This window comes from Phaseolus vulgaris, chromosome 6 (assembly GCF_051622355.1).
Source record: "Phaseolus vulgaris cultivar YP4 chromosome 6, ASM5162235v1, whole genome shotgun sequence".
Taxonomy (NCBI): Eukaryota; Viridiplantae; Streptophyta; class Magnoliopsida; order Fabales; family Fabaceae; genus Phaseolus; species Phaseolus vulgaris.
In genome coordinates, this window is record NC_143503.1 from 14,972,450 (window position 1) to 14,985,250 (window position 12,801).

General features: G+C 35.2%; 1 protein-coding gene across 1 annotated transcript; it reads right to left on the reverse strand.

The window, feature by feature from the left end:
* Nucleotides 1–2,506: 2,506 nt before the first annotated feature.
* Nucleotides 2,507–11,561, reverse strand: LOC137831045 (protein argonaute 4). The gene is made up of 23 exons (XM_068638551.2): nucleotides 11,133–11,561; nucleotides 9,665–9,919; nucleotides 9,363–9,568; nucleotides 9,040–9,261; nucleotides 8,800–8,936; nucleotides 8,625–8,722; nucleotides 8,440–8,537; nucleotides 8,133–8,298; nucleotides 7,893–8,009; nucleotides 7,703–7,810; nucleotides 6,638–6,700; nucleotides 6,429–6,542; nucleotides 6,185–6,350; nucleotides 5,987–6,099; nucleotides 5,517–5,654; nucleotides 5,259–5,389; nucleotides 4,968–5,033; nucleotides 4,601–4,664; nucleotides 4,418–4,529; nucleotides 4,263–4,336; nucleotides 3,232–3,326; nucleotides 3,103–3,134; nucleotides 2,507–3,011 (listed from the first exon to the last, which is right to left on the reverse strand). Exons 2-23 carry the CDS (start codon nucleotides 9,914–9,916, stop codon nucleotides 2,830–2,832), a joined length of 2,754 nt encoding a protein of 917 aa, XP_068494652.2. The 5' UTR covers nucleotides 9,917–9,919; nucleotides 11,133–11,561; the 3' UTR covers nucleotides 2,507–2,829.
* Between the last annotated feature and the right edge of the window lie 1,240 nt (nucleotides 11,562–12,801).

Consider the following 12,801-nt stretch of genomic DNA (forward strand, 5'->3'; position numbering starts at 1 on the left):
CTGCTCTAATTTTTTATAAAGCTTAACTCTACAACAAAACGAGGTGACTAACAATAGTCGCAAAAAAAAGAGTAAAAATGATGGTTGAAATGCTTCAAATAAAAGGAATTTACTTTATCAACCAACAAGTCGACTAAAAATGTACTAGGACATTCCTTAATGTTTGATGCAAATAAACCAATTCACGTTCCGTCCACTTCATCTTTAGCCCTATACATCATAATTGGGACAACTTTATAGACCACACATTGTCCTCCTCTTCTAGCAATTAATGCTGGAAGAGTGCCTTCATTCTTGGAGGATTGTTGGTGGAATTTGCGAAAGCTTAATGGAGGTTCACGGTCAAGGCTCTCCTAGGAGATGTGGCTGCCTTGGAGGTGCAGGTTAGGTATGAAATGAGAGTGGTGAGGTCATCTCTCTTTGATAGAATGAAAGTTGAAGATTATTAGTCTAACCTTGAGAGGTTTTTGACAAGTAGTGATATTAGCTCAAATTTGACAGCAATTCACAATTATATTAATCTTGAAATTACATGAGTCAAGCCCTCTTATTTATAGTGTTTAGAGGGCTGAAAATTCAAATGAAAGTGGAGGAAAATTCAAATGAGAAGCATGTGAATTTAGAGCCAATTCCTAGTCACAAGGGAAGTGTGACTTGGTTTCTTTCTTTGGCACCTCCTAAATCTCCACCTACACCTTCTTTTTATGTCACATGGAAGGTGTGACTTACCTTTATACATTTGCACATCTTATATCTATATCTACACCTCCCTTTATGTTCTACTAAAAAAACTACTAAAAAGTAATTACAAAAAGAGACATCCAATGATGCTTAGTTGGCCCAGATTTTCTATTTGTTGGGCTTGAGCTGAAGCTTGAACTTGTATTTGGGCTTGGGCTTGGGCTTCTTCTATCATGGGCTTGGGCCTTTTCCATCAATTAATGTACTCATTTTAACGAGGAGGGTGCAAGGAACAACATTACCAATATGATTTTCTTATTGAGTCAATGCACAAAACATTACTCATAAGATGATCTCAAGGTATGAGCATCTATATGTTTTGATGATAACAAACACTATAAAGTGTGTCACATATGACTATTCATTCATATGCAGTACAAGATCAGACAAAAACAAAAGAGAAAATGAGCAAGACTCACTAGACGATAAACAAGTGAAAAGTTGTCAGACAAAATAATGATAAAGCTCATTAGACAATCGAGTTATAATGTTCATTCTCTAAACAGATAATGCAAAGAGAACATTGAAAAGAAAAAACTATTGTGTAGAAAAAACAATGTAAAACCATCATATAAGACAAAGTGTTCATTAGACTAAGGACGTATTAGAGCAAGCTCACATAAGATAAATAGTTAAGAATTTGGGTGTTTCTTCCTACACCACTCATTCTTCTTAATGTACTTCGTCACTCTTAAAAATCTCGTCACTCTTAAAAATCCCAAAATTGTTCTCTGTGTTTTATTTCAAAAAGCAGCTTCTATGGTAGTGTGTGAGTTGCAAGTGAGATCATGGTGTTAGTTGTAGCAAATTTGCAGGTGAGATCATGGAGTTAGTTGTAGCAAAGTTCCAAGTGAGATCAAAATTAGTTGTAGCAAAATTGTAGGTGAGATCATGGAGTTACTTGTAGCAAAGTTGTAGATGAGATCATGGAGTTACTTGTAGCAGAAGTTGACCTCAATGCAGGTACAATGAAGGTGTTAATGTGTTGAAAAAGCTTGTTGGTGGATTGAGGTAAAAAATGAGGTGTAATGTATTAATTTGGATTGATTATGATGGAGTGGAGGTTTTCAAAAATTGGGTTTCAAAAATAAGTTCCATACTTGATATTCCATAGGGTAAAATATGAGTTTTATAATTGGAATTCCGTAAGTGAAAAATCACATTCAAGAATGAGAGTTTCATAATTGGAAATCCTTAAGTGAAAACACATTCCAAAGATGCTCCACAAATGCCTATTCCAGCAGGAAACAAGTTTTAATACTGTTAGCTGTTTAATATTTTGTTGGAATTCCAGATCCTGAAGCCTAACCCAAATCCAAAAGACTACTTACCTATTCCAAAGCCTAATCCAAATCCAAAAAACTATTCACCTATTCCAGAATTCCGAATTCAAATTGGATGGACTCCCCCAATGTCTTCCAGATTTACCATTTCCATAAAAAATTAAAAATTAGGGATTCTAGAAGTCAAGAAAAACTAAACCTTATTTTTCTTTTCCGATAAATAACGGCTACAAACCCTCCCACCAACACAGAAAAGCAATCACAATGCACAAAGTCTGTTTATATCCACTGAAACAGTGTTAAGAAAAAAAAAAAAGCAGAGAAGAGGGAGGGGGCGCTGCACTACGATTTATTTAAAACCTAGGGTTATTTTTCTCATTTCACGTTTTTTATGGGATGCGAAGAAAAAAATGATGGGATGCAGGAAGAAACAGAATAATTACGGAGCCCAAAAAGCAACAATAAAAAGGAATGCAATAAAATAGATGGAGTACTACTGCAAATTAGATAGATAGCGCCCACAAAAACACATGAAAAAGGCTTGTTCTAGAAAGCTAGCCCCAACACCACATGACTTATATACAGCATTTTCTTCAAAAGAAGCAAGGCATCTTAAGGCCTCATTCTACAAAAGAACATTGTGCTGCGCACATTGTCCTACAAAAGGTTTCTTGTAGAAAAGCCTCCAGATAGAGAACCGTACTTTTCAGTCTACCACAGAACTTAAACCGTCCACATCAAGCACAAGAACATAACTCATTTACAGCTTTTTCATCAAAAGAGACAAGGCAACTTAATGCCTCACTCAACAAAAGAACATAGTGTTGCGCACATTTTCCTTCAAAGGAGGCATCTGAGGGACGGGAACAGCACCAGCACCAGCACCACTCACTCCACCATGGCTTGATGTTGTATCAGATTTGTCCTCCAATTTCATGAAATGCCCCAGCTGGGATGCAGCCAAGTGTGCATAGCAAATTGGCGCAACTGCAGTGAGATAGATAATTTATAGAGAAGTTTCAACAAATTAATAAATAAATAAATAACAAACTATAAATAGTGAACTAAAAGTTATTACCAACAGAAATGGCAGTAGTGCTTCTCTGATACCTGTCATTCAAAAGCAATTCATGTTGGCTAGATTGATCTCAACTCAAACTGTAAAATAAGTGCAATGCAATAAAATATGTCCAAATTTTCCACTTACACGTATGATAATGAATGGACAAGCTCCTGCAGCTGATCCGGAGAGAAACCAATCTCATCTAGCAGCACATGGTAATGGGTAGGCCTGCTAGTTCCCTGAGCACAATTTAGAGGGGGAAAATGTTAATACAAGTTCTTACACTAAACTTTTCCACACATAACTAGGTCTACCTACATTAAATTGAATTGACTGTTACAATACACATGGAAAGAACGAGGAATCAGAAAAAATAGCACTCCATATCAGTTAAAATTAACCTTAAAAACAAATTGGCACTTACACAACTGGTTATGGCAATTTTTCCACACACTCAACAAGACTAGACAACACACGGTGGAAACAATAGAAAAACCATTAAACCATTAAACGCTTCTCCTGTTAACATTAAACCATACCACTAACCCCTCGCATAGAAGCATGAAAAACCTAATTAACTCTATGCTGCAGGAAGACATTATCCAACCCAGCACCAGCCCATTTTCCTCACCAGTCATTCTGATGAAAAAAAAATAAGATGGCACTTGGCAGTTTTGTGCTGACTACGCCTTCCCATCCCAACCATAGACAAGTTCTCGGATGAACTTACACAGGCCACCATATTCTCCAAGTTAGACTTACATTTTGGATATCATCAGATAAGGGTTCACCTTACTAACTATCACAAAACAACCTTTAGAATTTTTTATGGCCATTATTAGTTCCTCGTTATGGTTTTTGGCTTAACAAATGCACCCTCGACTTTCCAAGCAGCTATGAAGGATCTTCTTAGAAAATATCAGCTGAAGCAAATATCAGCTCTGCCTATCAGTAACACAATCAGAATAAATAAATAAAAGGTAGCAAGGTCTAACTGAAAAGGCACATTTGAAGCAAAGGTCAATTAGAGGGAATAAACATATTAGGTAGCCACACAAACCAATCCACAATAATGCGACTTCAAAATTATTGAAATAATACATCACATACATACACCTACACAATATATACATACATACATGCGTACATATATATTAAAAAGCAAGGATACTCACTATCATTCCAGCATGTGCACAAAGGTAGAAATCATAATTTCTGGGATGACAAATTCTATTGTCGATAACAGTTCCTACAAAAGACCAGGTTGATAAATAGAGGAACAGATAGTATCCATCTAAAAAATCTTATTGCAAAGAACCAGAACACTTGCCAGGAGGGACATTGTCAGGAGAGTCAGGCTGGAAAAATCTGGTGTGGTGATTCTTCTGAGCAACAATTACCAAAAACTTTGGCTCCCAATTTTCATCGAGAAATTTGCAAGCCTAAAATTGTAAAGATCAGTTGTGACTAAAATGATCATTATTTAAAAAGCACAATCGACCAGCATCAGTACCTCAATGATACGATCAAGTTCAATATTCAAAACTTGATTGAACTGTGACTCACTAACTCCATCCCTATATTAGATAGAAAGAAAACAAACATTGTTCGGTTTAATCAGAAATGTAAAACATATTAACATTAAATCAATATACTAAAAAGCATCAACTTAATACTTCAATCCAGACAATTAATAGAAGGCTAAGAACACAATATGATTTGAGATAGCACAATAATCGAACCACTTGAAAAAGCAAACATGGTTTATACAACAAAGCCTGGTCACACTAGGTGATAACAGTTGTAACGACCAAAATGAAGAAACAAGAAAAACAACGGAAAACAATTAACAAAAGCTGCATTTTTGAAAAAGAAAATACCTGAATATGATAATATTTTCAGGTTTTCTCCTTCCTGAAGTTGAATAGAAATCAAGCAGAAGTTCCCTGCAAAAATTGAAACCCATCAAACTAAACAGTCCTTATACACCGACCATCAGGAAAAAATAGGCAGTAAAAATAAATACAACTACAAATAATGTTTTGAACTTCTGCTCTTACAAGACAACAAAAATAAATATTCAAAAAAACAGCACAATTTTATATTCAAGCATCAATTACTACAAAAAATATTAAATGCATTGTTAAACCACAACTTATGAATTATTCAACCTCATAATGCCTTCATCTTCCTTTTCAGACACTTGCTTGAACAAATTATCAATCATTTCAACCTTTGCAGATTGGGTACGAACACAAGCCCTATACTTAGATATCAGAGGCCACTGTCTAGAACTGACCACCTGCATGTGCATATTTACACATTAGGCATGCAGGCTAATGCTAAAAGCTAGTATACCTTCATCCAAAATTTAGGCTTAGCACAGACAAGGATTTAGAAACAAACACAGAAGAACAATTATCATTTACCGCAGCAATTGAAGGAATATCAGTCTGCCCAGGAGAGCCATGTGACACATCCATGCCCAGAATGAGGGTGGGAGCTTTGGAAACAATGGGAAGAGAAGGAGTATGTTCAACACCTAACATTGAATTCAATCCACCAAGCTGCATAACAATAAACAAATTCAATGGGGAGAATTTCCTTCAATGAATCATCAACTATGCAATAAAAATCAATTATACCAAGCCTCACGAAAATAAAATGGGGAAAGGCATTAAGGTATTAGTTATTTGGAAGGACATTAAAAACTACAGACAAGAGGTTTCTGCAATAAAAATAAATTATCACAACCAGGTGATATATTAGTATGTGGGAATACTCATGAACGTGTCCATCACACTTCATCTATTTATGATATTAACATGTTCTACAGGCATTTGCCTATATGAACATGCTGTATAATATTACCATAAATACAACCATTGACTATATATACCTTGGCATTGATCTTCAACATAACATTGGTAAGGTACTGATCATTGACCCTTAAAGGACACATACACTGATTAATGATTCCAAAATCAGCAAGATTCTTCTTTTTCCATGGACCTTCAATGTCAAAAATAAACTTTTCATCTATGGAACATGAAAATTGTTTGGGAGTAAATATACTATTAAAACTAAAATCACTAACCATAAATATCACAATTTTTCCGATCAGGAAGTAAACAGAGTAGGAACTGCGGAGCGCCAGGAAGTTTAGACTGGATTGTTTCAAACATCTTCTCCACTCTAACCATGGGTGGGGCACGCCTAAACTGAGGATTCTCATCAAACACCTCAAACGGCTGCTCTATCAACTACAAAAAAAAAAAAACAGTTAAATCTCAGCCAGTAACCCTTTCACACTTCACTAAATATAAAGTTAAAGAACATACAATTCCTTTCATATCTCCAATTCTAATCAGATCACGCACAAGTCCTCGTACATCACAGCGTGCCGAGAAGTTAGCAACAGCCCATCTTTCTACTTTTGACGGCTCCACAAATTTCTGAAGCATTCTATTTATTAGAATCTGGGCAATATTGTTATAAGGTAGAAAATATTAAACCGACACAGGAATATGAATAGAACTAAACTAAATACCTTGTTGCTAACATTCCATCTCCCATTCCTTGGATTGATGTCCTCGCCATTGCCAAACTTCAACTATTGAAGAAGATTCAATAATTATTTTTAAACCATAACACTATTACAGACACTTATGATTGGCAATGAGGAAATTAATAATTAACTGTTCACAATTAAGTAAAATATGAGTTTTCTTCATTCAGCTTTTAGAATAAATAATTGCTTATAATTCCCAACATTGTGAACCTCTGAAAAAAAAAGCAATTATTTTCTAGGAAAAAATCTACTTTCTAGGAAAAAATCTATTTTCAGGCATGTACTAAGACCTCAAATGAACTGCAAAAATTCAAGTCTGGAGAATTTAAGAAAACAAATCTTAACTATTAGTTAATATAGGAAGCTCTATAACTCAATATTACACCAGAATATCGACTGACTCAACTAAAAAAAAAGAGTTCAGGATTTCCTTAATGGTAAGTAAGCATAAAAAATAGTATGGAATTGGCTAATGGGCTAAGGCAAGCAAAAACTTTAATGTCTTAAAGTTATGACCGTCAACATCAAGGAATAACTACACCCTTAGTAACAAAGAGAGCAAAGCCATTTCTTAAAGTAGGCAATAGTTTCATAGATACCCATCCTTGGTTAATTACATGTTACCTATACATTGATAGTTAGTTACAAGATATCAGTTAGTCAGCCTGGATTAATTGGGAAGGCAAGATTAGAGAAATAAGGTATTCTTCCTATAAATAAGAAAAAGGGATGGACGGTGAGATTTTATCTTTCGATTCAGATTGTTGTGGGGAGAATCCATATCATGGGTTACTTAAAGGGCCATTTCTATCTTGTTTACATAAAAAGGGAAAATAGAAGTTTAGCATGGCATTTGCTAAAAGATAAAGATGTAAATCACTTTGCAAGCTATCTATTGGCGTGGCACCAATAATATTAAGAGTAACAAAGTCATTCCCACAACCACATAAACCATAAAGAAAATATCATTCACTTTGTATGCTTTAATGCAACATAAAATTAACAAAAGGATTCATAAACACAATGGTATGAATATATATATACCCTTGGTGCAGGCAAAACCCGACCCTCCACTTCAGTGAAACCAGTGCTTATAGAAATTCCACAATTACGGAGCAAAGGTTCAGACCCATAGTTGCTGCGTCTAAGTGCCTTCAGCAGAAACGATAGTAAGATTCCTTATTCTAAACATAAGAATTAAAGTTGTATCACTCAATTTAGCAAACCAACTCACATCAGACAAAATTTTCATCCTCTCTTGTGGCTTCTGCCTGGACTTTTCCACTAATGAAGCCCTTTGAAGGTTGGACAAAGCTTTTGTATATCGTTGCAATGATACCAATTCACAAAGCTGTAAAACCAAGAAGGAGAAAAGCAATTGATAATAAAAAAAAGTACAACTACGATCAATCTGTACCCATATTAATACTAACAAAAACATTATGGAAAACAAACACAAAAACCCTTAATATACCTCAATGGGAAAATAAGTTGGTCGTTTAGGCTTGCCAACATTAATGCATGGAAGTTCAGCAGAGTATCGCAAATCTATCTTTCGAACATTAACAAAGTAATCATAAACAGTGATTTCCTCAGTACCATCTCCACCATCCCCTCCACCTTTACCCTTCAAAGTAAAACTGCAAAATACACACCATCTTCAAAAACCTCAACACAACACTGAACGAACAACAGTACAATGCCAATGCAGAACAATACACAAGGTATTTAAATTGGCCATGAACAGCCAAAGGAATTTAAGAAAATTTAAAAACAAGTACGTCTGCTTTTGGCATGAAAATTCACTGAGTCCATTAATTTTGAATTCTTGATTGGATGGCCTGGTTTTAATCCTCAGATTCTTTAAGGTCCTTTTGGCCTGTTAGGAAAAAAAATAAAAAGATCAGACCTAAGCCTTGAAGATCAATGAACAATAATGAAAAATGTTTTCAGAGAACTTGTTCACCTTAACCCAGTCAAGTTGAAAAGGATCTCTAACATTTTGATTGGAAATTAAGAAATCCACCACAGGCCCAGGAGTAATTATCATGGTAGTTGAAACATCTAAGCAAATTAGAAATTGCAAGAATTAGACCAAACATATTGACTTGAGAAGATAGCATACAGGCAACAGATTTAACCTATGTTGAGAGACAGGCCACTCTGTGTGGTTCTAAAACTTGAATGGAATCCTCTACAGCCAAGAACACCACCTCCTACATCAGCAAAATTTTTTGGATCATTGTGGAAAAAAGATTGGCGTACAAGCAAGCAGCCTCTGCAATAAACAATGTACAGTTATATTATCCAGGTAATATAACAATCATTGAAAAAAATACACAGTTAAATATACAAAGAAAAAGAAAGCATTATCTACTTACTGCTTAGCAGCATGCTGCCTCAAAATTATGTCAAGAACTCTAATGCCTTCTTGAAAATTCTCTGTCTCTTGCCCACGTAAGGCATTGGTGATAGCCTGCATTGGAATTTTTGCTGCGTAGCTTATCTCTACTTTGAATGACTTTGCATGGTAAGGACGTCGCATCCTCTTTCTGTCACTCTCATTATCCCCATTACCATCAGGGCTGCAATTGCCATTGTTCCTAAAAAATAAAAGCCAAATTAAAAAATATCCTGTCAATACAATAATAGGAAAACCAATTTGGAGGGCCAAAACAACAACTACATGTCTAATTCTTTCTACCTGTTAGAGGTGACATCCTCCAGAACAACTTCAAATTCAAGCTTGTTCCGAGGGAGAGAGCCAATAGTAAACAAACTTTTCTCCCCATCATATGCAAAGTCCTTACCATTTAAGTCAGAATGGTATGTTTCTTGCACCCTGTCCATTATCTTTCTCCCTACACCCTTACCTTCCACAGGACGTCCATCTTCGTAAGTAAAAGCCACCTGTTTGCATATAATATGCAATACTGTAAGCACTGGAGCTCAATCGAATAACTAAAATTAGACAGACTCATAGAATAATAAACCAAAAGAACTTACGCTATAATGGAAGAAATGTCCATCGTTTTTAGCGACATTAACTTTAAAGTGATTAGTTAGTAATTGTATTTTCATTCCTCTCGATCCCAGATCTCGTCTGGCAATTGGAAGTCGAGACACCTTTTTTTTAACAGGTTCAACATGAGAGAATACTTCTTCAGCAGTCAGAGGTACAACATCAGAGGGAACAACAGGTGGTGGTGGTGGAAGTGACTCCTCCTTCCCATTTCCATCTGGCTCAAATGAACTCATAGCCTGTACATACAAAGTTACAGATATAAGGTAAGCATGGGATCACATTATCCTGAAAATCACCAGAACGATACCAAAGTGCAAGTGGTGTGAAAACTGCAAAAGATAAGTTGATGACTACCATCATAGTACTTCCATACTAACAAGTTCTTCAAACATAAACTAGGATAGACTTAAACAGAGTTAATGTTCAAATAATCTCATGAACTAAAAAGGGTATGCAATCAATGCTAAGTATGCACTTGAGAAAGGTTTTAATCATAGGTCTACAGCAACAATTGGGGCCGCAAAAACATCAGGGTTTTGAAAGCCTACAAAACCACAACTGTAGCCACATCTGATGTTTCTGTACAAGCTTTCCACAACATTGTCCATCAAGGCCACAATTTAAAATCATTCATTTGAAAATCATAAGATATCATTGAAGTGTGTTTCCCCAAAAATAAAAATGCATTACCTTTTGTTGAAGTTAATTATTATTCCATAACATATGTTAAGTTAATTATTAATTTCACGCAAAAACACACACGCATATAAGAGATCAATACATGTATATAAATTGCAAGAGTAATTAGAACCGCAAAGGTTAACTTACATAATACCTTTAAACAAGTCACCCAAAAGCATCCATAAATTAATTATAATCCATCAACACAAATACCCACAAATCAAAGACATGCATGACAAGAAATTAGGGTTTTAAACCTATTCCGAGAATGTTCTAAAGAGTAAAACAAAAATGATCACAAAATGCACACATAACTACCCCAACATAGCAAAAAAAACTCCAAAGAATGAACCAAAACAAATTTCCAGCAAATCTAACTCATTCCTCAGACAAGATGTGGTGATCAAGACCAACAGTAAAAAAAAAAAAACTTTTTCCTTCAACATAAACAGTCAAACAAGCAAGTCCGACAAAAAACAATATATAAAGAACTTCAAAATCCAAAAAAAATGCAAAAGGAAACATGCTTTTATATACTTCTGAAACAAAACAAAAAAACACTGTAACGACATTTCAAATTCAGAAGTTAAAAAGTAACAGAGACACAACACACAAAGTAACCATTTTTACAACAAAGCCAACCCAACAAGACAAACAACTCTGGCTGAAAAAATTCGAACCCAGAACAGCAATGCAGCATTACAATCACACCACCAAATGACTCAACCAAAACAACAACAAAATAGCAGTTTCATCAGTAAGCTTGACCTGAAGAGGTAACGAAAGGGGAACCCTAATAAAGTAAAAGTTTTCGGTAGAAGTTGAGAGAAGAATCAGTGAATTTAACTGGGAAGGAACAGATTGAACGAGTGAGTGAGAGGGTTCAGAATTTTTTAAGGGGTTAGGTGTCGACACTGTATTTAAAGTCTCTGAATAAGGTCATTTCTCCTCTGATGACTGTAAAAGAGAGTGCTTATTGAGTACGGTTGGACGCATACAGTTAGAGGGTGTGAGGACGTTGATTAGAGTTTGGGACTGGATGAAGGGATGGGATTGAGAGAGGGTGATTGGGTGCAGTGCCGTCTAACTCCAATAAAACACACACATTACAAGAGAGTGGAGTATGTATTCTCGTTTAGTTCTTTCTCCCTTGGGCTGGGTGCGTTGTGCGTTGTGCGTTGTGGGTTTAGTTCTTTTAAAAACATTATTTTAAAATAAAAACTTATATAGATTAATTTTATTTTAGTAAAAATTTAGCATGTATTATTTCGTTCTTAAACTCAATTTCAATCGTTATTATTTAGTCCTTAATATGTAATTTAAGAGTATATTTTTTACACTAATATCTATATGTATTAGAATTTTAGAATTTTGGAATTTATAACAGTAATTATGCAATTTTGTGTGCCGGTATGGTCGACTAACATGATGACGTGGTTCGGTCACCCAGGTCGAGTTGACCGAGACACATGCTAACGTGGTTCGATCAGGGATCGAGACATCACGCACGGCCAGGCTGGCCGATACCTATACCATTAACGCTCAAACCAAGGTCAGTGAAGTCAAACTACCATTAAGAATTAGGTAATGCAACCATAAGTGTGATTTATTCCACTAATCAAATTCAATGAGGTAAGATCATTAAAATAATATAAATAGCATACACTCCAAGGAATAAGATACGTCATTTATTACTGTGCAGCTACCCGAGTGCCGATCACCTACTTTACTGACTTGAGCGTCAGAGTGTCTTCTGTAGGTACCTCCTCCATTTGGCATTCACCCGAGACTGAGAGTCGAAGGAGAGACACGAAGGCGAGAAGGATCCCAGCAGAGCCCTCGCAACTTGCCCGACCCAAGAAGGAAGATGAAGACTTCAATAGTTTTCTAAGTCTCATCTCCCTAGTAGGAACATTGTCTATGAAACTCATACACTTCTCTTGAATGGCGTGTTGGTGTTGGATACACATATCGGACAGTAACACTCGTATGACACTTATAGGATACGTATCCGTGAAGTGTCCAATTCAAAAAGTATTGTTGAATTTTTGACAATTATAGTACCGTGCTAACATAATTTTAAAAAAAATAATTTTTTAAAAACTCAAACTTATTGTATAAATTTTTATTATGATTATAAAAATAAGAAACAAATCATTTTGAACCAGTCATGAAAAAATATTTTTCTGCTCCAAAAAATAATTTGGAAGATACTTGTGCAGATAAATCTTTAATGTCAATTTATATAATTCATAATTATATAATATATAGATATGTGTCTCATGTCCTACATTTTAGATATTATACGTATATTCATGTTCATGTCGTATCAGTGTCTTAGTGTCGGTCTTACATAGGTTATGGTAACAATCTCATACAAATTATTTTCTTAGGTTCATGAAAAATAAATTACTTTTCTAAAATATAAATACATAAA